Source organism: Rhinopithecus bieti, unplaced genomic scaffold, assembly GCF_001698545.2.
Source record: "Rhinopithecus bieti isolate Rb0 unplaced genomic scaffold, ASM169854v2 scaffold_12077, whole genome shotgun sequence".
Taxonomy (NCBI): domain Eukaryota; kingdom Metazoa; phylum Chordata; class Mammalia; order Primates; family Cercopithecidae; genus Rhinopithecus; species Rhinopithecus bieti.
The window spans coordinates 829,408-838,012 of NW_016807340.1; the positions used below are offsets into that span (position 1 = coordinate 829,408).

The 8,605-nt window shown below is 36.2% G+C and overlaps 1 protein-coding gene across 1 annotated transcript in view; it reads right to left on the bottom strand.

Annotated features, from left to right (window-relative positions):
- Positions 1-1,812: 1,812 nt before the first annotated feature.
- The window catches only part of AP1AR (adaptor related protein complex 1 associated regulatory protein), a 34,722-nt gene continuing 27,929 nt past the window's right edge, over positions 1,813-8,605 (bottom strand). Inside the window, exons 4-6 of the mRNA XM_017881381.1 lie at positions 7,064-7,090; positions 3,994-4,087; positions 1,813-1,900 (exon numbers count right to left, since the gene is read on the bottom strand). Coding sequence (XP_017736870.1) covers positions 4,012-4,087; positions 7,064-7,090 — 103 coding nt within the window. The 3' untranslated portion in view covers positions 1,813-1,900; positions 3,994-4,011. The remainder of the gene's footprint in view (positions 1,901-3,993; positions 4,088-7,063; positions 7,091-8,605) is intronic.

The window sequence follows — 8,605 nt, forward strand, 5'->3', positions numbered from 1 at the left end:
AAAGTTATTCTGTTGACATATTTTCCTTAAATCCACCACTATTCAATTCTATATCCCCTTATTTATGGGAATAATTTTCTGAATTTATCCATGTATAATCCAGAAGTGGCCAGAATATTCATAGTGTTATTTAAAAAAAAACTTTTTTTAAACAGATATGTATTGATATTCTTAACATTCTTAGTATACCCAAGAACTTTCAACCTATTGGAAAAATGAGGAGCAGGAAAGGAATAGTTAAAACAATACAAGAAGTTCTATTCTGGGTGAAATAAGTAGCAATAAAACAACAGATTTATAAGATCTGGCTGAGTTGACTCAGAAATAATAAAAGCAATTGACTAAGATTTAGAAGAACTGTCAGAGTTGTCGCTCTGATAGCTATTAGCTATGTATTCCTGGCATGGCCTTTACCTACTGTTCCTTCATCTATAAATTACAGATAGCTGTATTACTGCTCTAGCAAGCTCAGGGTTACCATGAAAATCAAATGATTGGTGGGTGTCTGTGTATGTTTGTGTGTCAGTATGTACTGTATAGACTGTAATGTGTTCCTATATCAAATATTTAAACCAGGGTAGGAAAAACTCAGAGAACCCTGGAAATCACCCATATGGATCCTGCATATGGAATGCTTTGTCTTTAAAAGGGAAGCAGTAGATAATCTATTACAGTAAAAAGAGTGCCTATATGATAACCAGAAAAATACTTTTCTTAGTAGAAGGTAAAAGTTAAAAACTTGTTCATTATTTAGAACTGACTTGAAAAGCAAAGATATTCCTTCATATAATCTGCTAAAACAGCAGAGAGAAAAAAAAAATGAAGGGAACGAGGGGGGAAGGACACAGTTCACACAGAAATCATGTAACAGTATGATACACATGATATTTCAGTTTAAGTTTTACAATGTGACATGATCTTTATACTACTTCAATTAACACTACAGAGGTGAATCCAAACAGGTAAAATATGGAGGAAGATATTAAGGATACTGGCTAAGCACTGTTGTGCTTGAACTTGGGCTCTGGCCCTTATTAACTGTAGGATCTCAAGCAAGTTACAAAACATATCCTACTCTCAGTTTTCTCATTTGTAAAAAAGGGATTAAAAATACTATCTCATAAGATTGTTGTGAGGATTAAATAAGGTAAAACACTGCTGCTCCTGACAGTTAGGTTCCATAAATGTTACTTATAGTTGCCAGACATTATGGTAATGCAGCATGGTAAGATACGGTAAATCTGCTGCCTTCCCTGATAATATATCAAAGATTTCTCAAGACCCAAACTCCCAATCTCCCAAGGACACAAGAATAGAGATGAGAAGCAAATAATAATCTTATGGGGCAAAACAGCACAGTTTATCCAGTTCCAGGGAATAAAATAAATTCTAGCAATTGAAGAAACTGTTAAAAAAAAAAAAAACCCTCACAAAACAAAATGCTTTGCCAATTATATTTAAAGGCTAGTTTGGCAACATTTTCCCTCTAAGAGTACATTTAATTTTTCCGAAAGAATACTGAGTTTTATAGCACTAAAATTCATCTTTAGGATAAACAGGAATCAACATTTGCTAATCTAAAGCTAAATAGCACTGAGCATCAACCATGTAATCTGATATTATTTCTAGCTGTTAAAGACTGACTAATTTGCCTTGAAAATTCTTAAGAATATATGGGTAAATACATTCGTTGTTAAACAAGAAGTCCTTGAGAATAGGAAAAAAAAGTCCCAACTAAGATTGGTTAGAGCAAATAAGGAGAAAAGCAACCCTAATATATGCTGGGGTCTTTTCCCCTCACCTCCAAGAGCTTTCGCTGCTTTGCTGCCCTGGCTGCTTCACGCTGTGCAGCGTATAAAGCTTCTTCTTCTAGTCTTAACTTCTCTTCTTGTAAGGCTAACTGTACATGAACAAAACAATAAGGATTAACAAAAATCAGAACCTGTCTAACTGCTCTAAAAATAAAATGCTTCTATTTATAAAACAAAAAATAAATTATTAAAAAATAATTGATCTCTACAAAGCGTAACAGAATTGAAATGTTTGCAACTGTTTGTTTAAATTTCTTCTTTTACAAAATAACCCAAAGGATATAAAACACATTACAGGATTCTTTAGAAATTGAGTCATGAAGCAGTAGCATCTACTCTGTATAAAGTATTTCTTTAGAATATGCAGTGATCTTCATTTTAAACAATCATTCCAACACCTATCACCCTCACTAGTTGGACAGTTTTGGCCCTCATAAATCCAGTACCTTTAAGATCAATTACATCACTGTTGACCAAAGTGAACTCAGCTTTCACAAAATTCATGTTTTGTCATCTAATTAACATCAATGCACGTCTCCTTAATTTTATTACTATCAAACTATCAAAAAATTACTTTCAAATGTACGTTCTTGCCATTCCTAAGAGCACGCAAACTGCTTTAGTAGTATCTATTGCATGTTAAAGTTAACTTGAAAATCAAATTTCAACATAAATTTTTCTCTTTAGACTATTAACAGCTACTGTACAGTTTGTTAATGCTTTGGAAATCACTAATTGGTCCTAAACATACTTTTCTTTTTGAGACAGGGTGTTATTCTGTCACCCAGGCTGTAGTACCATGGCACCAACACTGCAGCCTTGACCTCCTGGGCTCAAGCCATTCTCCCACCTCGGCCTCCAGAGTAGCTGGGACTATAGGCGTGCACCACCACCCCAGGTGAATTTTTGTATTTCTTGCAGAAATGAGGCCTTGCCAAGTTGCTCAGGCTGGTTTTTAACTCCTGGACTCAAGTAATCTGCCCATCTTGGCCTCCAAAGTGCTGGGACTACAGGCATGAGCCACCATACCCAATTTAAACAGACAAATATATGTATATGTATGTATGTATGTGTGTGTATTAATTTTTTTTCTGAGACAGGGTCTTGCTCTGTCACCCAGGCTGGTGTAGTGGTTTCCCTTCAACCTCCCATAGCCTTGAGGATCCTGGGCTCAAGCAATCTTCCCACTTCAGCCTCCTTAGTAGCTGGGATTACAGGTGCATGCTACCATGCCCGGCTAATTTTTGTATTTTTTTTTTTAGAGATAGGTTTTCAGCATGTTGCCCAGGCTGGTCTCAAATTCCTGGCCTTAAGTGATCTGTCCACCTCGGTCTCCTAAAGTGCTGGAACTACGGCCACCATGCCTGGTCTTCAACAGAAAAATTTTAAATGTGCAGTGGAATGTGAATAATTCCATTTAGTTTAGTGGGTGCAAAACAGTAATTATAGGCCATTTCCACAAACACATTAAATAACTTTAACACTTACGATTATCAGTACTTAGTTCTCTGAGAACAAATACACCCACCAAGACAAAAAACTCTTCAAAAAACCACTTATTGTGAAACAGGGTAATTTTTTAAAAATTTGCTTTTTGTTGTTGTTTCCTTTTTGAGACAGGGTCTCACTCTGTTGCCCAGGATGGAGTGTAATGGCATGATCTTGGCTCACTGCAGCCTTGACCTCTCTGGCTCAAGCAATCCTCCCACCTCAGCCTCCCAAGTAGCTGGGACCACAGGCGTGCACCCCCATACCAAGCTAATTTTGTATTTTTTGTAGAGATGGGGCTTTGCCATGTTGCTCAGGCTGGTCTCCACTTCTTGGGCTCAAGCAATGCACCTGCCTCGGCCACTCAACGTGCTGGGATTACAGGTCTCAGCCTGCTCTAAAAGTTGGTTTTAAGTATCAAGGTGCATATTCTTGCCAGAGTTCCTACTTTGTGAATTAAGAAATTGTTTTTAAAAGAATGTACTATCTCCATTTTTTGGCAGCATATGATTTCTGATAAATTAAGCCAAACTCAAAGAAATTATAATAGGCTGGAATGATTTTTTTAACTTTTAAATCATATTCATCTGTATATATCTAAATATAGGTTCAATGACTCTACAGAATATATTATCTAATGACAACTCTCTCCTTTATGATAACATGTACTTAAGCAATATAAAAGACTATTCACCTCTTTTGAATTTTCCTATCAAGATCTTTTGTTTTCGGCAATGGAATCATAATGCCTTTCTCTTAGGTCAACAATTTCTTCCTCAGTAAGAGGCCTAGAGAAAAAAAAAGGGAGGAGAAAAAGAAAAAACAAAAACTTCTGATGAGTCTAAGTCCAAATAAAACACTCAAAAGCCAGTGAAATTCTCAAATTTTGCTGTTAAAAATGTTAAAGCAATTTGCCACAACTTCAATTGTTAAGAGTAAAAAGCATACATTCTAACATTTGCTATTATTCTAGTATATAAATTGGTGAGTTGATACAATATCAGAATAGTTTTTAAAGCACTACAGCCACCTTTTAAGAAATATGGATTTTATTTACCTTCATCTGGCTCTGCTTCAGCCATCTGACCTATGGGTATATACCCTAAACCATATCCCAAAATGCTCATCATAAAATACAGATGTCAGTACACTATTACACCCTGATCTCAGCCCTCATACCATTCTGGAACTCTTCTTAATCCTCCTAAATCACTCTGGCTTCCCCAGGCCCTTCATCCTTCCCTTTTCTTCCAGTCTGTCTGTCCCAATCATCTTCCGGCCTTGCTTTACTTACAACCAACATGGACACCAAGGCAGATCTGAACTACTTTCTTACCAACATACTCACCTTCTTGCACTCCTATCATTATTCCATATTCACTCAGTTTACTCACATTCGGACCCTGGGTCATTTCCATGATCAGCCCTTCCTGTTTCAGGCTGCTAGAGAAAACTGACATCAATTTGGCACTCGGCCCTCAGCAGTAGTCCTTTTACATACATGTGGCAACTCCTTCACATATCCTATACTACCAAATTAAAAATCTTCACATACTCAAGTTCCTTATTCATACTTTTTTTCTCTTAAAAGGCAATTTCACTCCACTTTAAGAAATGAGGAGTATCAACCATGAATCACCCCAACTTTGTGGCAACCCCCACTTACTTACATATATCCTTCCTATTCTCCTCACCATCCTCTAAAGAGGAATGTTCTTAACTTGTTTGGAGTCACCTACTACATTTACACTTTTGATTCATTCACCATTGAGTCCACCTCTCCTGCCCCACTCCAGAGAATTATCTGGGACCTTGTTCTATGAATTAGTACCTCTCTTTTACCTTTAACCTATTCCTTTTGTCTGTTTGCACCTCTCTTCCATGGGAAGGAAGAAAGGGAGGAAATGAGGGAGGGAGGGGGAAGGGAGGGAAGAACTAAGAAAAAAATCTCCATTTGACCTGTATCTATCTCAAGCTACTGCTCCCTCTTTCTTTCAGCCAAGTCCTGAAATTAAATGTATAATATCAATAGTCAGCACATCTAGCACTTACTATGTGCCTGGCTCTCTTCTAAATGTTTCACATATATTAACAAATTGTAATCTTCACAACAATCCTCCAAGGTAGCTATAAGGATTATACATATGAGGGAAGTGAGAGGAAGACAGATTAAGAGTATGGCTAAGTCATATAGTATGTGGCAAAGCTAGAATCTGAACCCCAGGTAGTGTAGCTCTTATTCTTAACTACTCTTCTTCTCTTGCCTTCATGTCCTTACTTCCCATTCACTTGTCAACTCGCTGTAGTCTACCTCTGCTCCCATCACTCCAATAACTCTAGCAAAGGTAATCAATGGATGCTATGTTGCCAAATACAATGGACAATTGTAAGTCCTTATCTTACTACCTCGGTTTCATGGGACAGTTTCATTCCCATCTGTCTCCCCTCCCTTGGCTTCCCAAGCTCTCCTGGTTCTTCTTTTTGCCTACTACTTCTTGGTCATCTTCAGAATCCTCTTCTAGTGTCCGCCTAGTCAATCCTCAGATCACTGCTCTCTCACCATGCTCCACCTCTTCCCAGACCCCCACCTCAGTTAGGTGATCTTGGTAACTATCATGGTTAACTAGCCATTTATAGGTATTATCTCCTACTTCCGTCCCTCCAGCTCTAACTTCTGCTAGCCCTAGTTATATATTAGGGCTTTAAAATTTTTTCTTTGAAATACAACTGAAATAAAATGAAATATAGATTTTAAGTGTTCAGTTCATAAAGTTTTAATACTTGTATATACTCATGTAACTTCCACTGGAAGCAAGATATGTGACATTTCCATCACTTCACATACTTTCCTTGTGCCCCTTTACAATCAGTTCTCTCACTTCGCTTATGCAATTTCTTCTGTCTGGAATGTCCTCCTGCTCTGCCTGGATACTTAGCACTAACCAACCCTTCAACAATCAACACCAGGTGTTATCCCCTTAAAAATGTCTTCTTGGATTTATCTCTCCAGACAAGAAGCTGTTTTGGACCAACAGCCTCTTCTCTACGGTTCCCTAGAATGTTCTATAATCACTATTTAATTGCTTTCCCTACCTCATATTGAAATTAGTCATCTCGAGAATCTATCTCCCAGACCAGGATGTTCTTTCTTCTAATGGAGAGACTATGTCTGATTTTTAAAATCCCAGTGTCTAGCACGGTGCTTGGCACATGACAGTTGCTTAATAAATGTTTGCTAAACTAAAAAAACTAAGGATTATATGTTCATAATGTAACACTGTATATGAAAATATTCTCTTGAAATTAAGAACGCTCTTTTGACTTAAAGATACTTAAGTAACACATGCAATTTTAATAAAATATGTAAAAGCTGCTTAAATAATGATAGTACAAGGTTTTAGTTACTATTAAAAGATGTGAAAAAATTTAGAAGAACAAGTTTTAGAATGCATAAAGAAGGAAAGGGGTAATAAAGTTAAAAAATTTAAAAGAAATGTACTTATCAATACTAATGGTTTTAAGAAAACTAAAAAACATATAACAGGTACAACAGGAAAGCATCTAGGCACTTACATTAAATTCTTTAATATTCAAAACAGTCCTTTTGAGATATATTTGTCTCAATCTTATAGAAAGAAAAAACTAAAAGTTCTGAAATGTAAACTGCTTAATGTCTCAAAGTAAGCAAATGATAAAGCATGACTTCTTAAGAGTTTTCTTACAGTTCGCATAGAAGTTTTTTTTTTTTTTTAACAAAGCCTTACCTATGACTGCTTCCTGGGCTCTCCCCTGTACAAAATTAATTAAACAATTAAAACAAATTAGCTAAATTCCATTTAAAGTAATCAATACAATTTTTATTCAGTCTAAATACTTTCAACTTACCCATTTCTATCAGAGTAAATACATTTCACTATTAAATATATTTCACTACTAAAATACTTGAAACCAAAAGTTTTAAAAGTTTGCTACTTCTCCATAGCAAAATTTAGTTTACTATCTAGCTTAATTAAATAAAATCATTTGCTGGACATTTCTTAATTTTTTTTAAACAAATATTTGTTATATACCAAATGAACTGGGGTCAGGATGGTATTAGACAACATATTCTCTATGTTCTCATTTATATTAACAGTTGATCCTCACTTTTTTGCAGTTTCTGTATTTGCAAATTTGCTTACTTGGAAAATTTACTTGTAACCACAAAATCAATACTCTTTGAGCTTTCTTGGTTATTCAAGGACAGGCATGGAGCAGTAAAAATTCTGAGTTGCTCAGCAATGCACATTCCCAGATGAAGTAGAACAGGGCGACAGACACTCTGCTTTCTTGTTTCAGCTCTCATGCTATAAACAAGTGTCTTTTTTACAGTCTATTTAGTGCCACATTGTTTGCATTTTTGTGCTTTTTGGCTGGCGATTTCTGTTTAAAATGGCCTCCAAGTGTAGAATACTAAGTATTCCAGTGTTCCTAAAGGCCAAGAAAGCTATGATGTGCGTTATGGGGAAAATATGTGCGTTAGGTAAGCTTCACACAAGCATGAGTTTGTGCTACTGGCTGTGAGTTCAAAGTTAATGAATCAATAATATATGTTTAATACGGTATCTTACACAGAAACATACATCGAATGAGGCTATATACTGATTGATGAACACATTGTGATCAGAGGCTTGCAGGAACTTAACCCTGTATTTCCCCTGCAGTAATGCTTCAGCATTCACTAATTTAGCATTTACAGCAACTTTATCAAACATAATTACAATAATGAGCATCAACTTTTTGTTTTCTTTCACAAGGTTATGAAATTATCTGTAGTTTTTTCCTCCAAAGCAAAGCATAACTATTTTCAGGATTTATTCAGGTTTATGCCTACTTCTTACACATTTAAACTATTTATGTCTGAAAGCTAAAATATAATAGCAGGAATAAAAATCCAAATGGTCCACATTAGTTTAGAAAGTAGCACTACAAAACAAGATGACATTCAACTAAACCAAACACAAAATATGAAGTAAATGAGAGAGGAGAAGAGGGGTTAGCAAAAACAAAAGTAAACAAAAAAATCCCCAGCCAACCAAACAAAAAGCATCTTGGGAAAATACACGGAATCACCAGTTCTCTTGAAAAGTATTATGATGCTGGGATGAATTCTAATGGAGGCTGAAAGAACGCTTACTTTTAACACTTGTCAGATGCTTTAAAAATATCATGTCCAGGCCAGGCGCGGTGGCTCAAGCCTGTAATCCCAGCACTTTGGGAGGCCGAGACGGGCGGATTACGAGGTCAGGAGATCGAGACCATCCTGG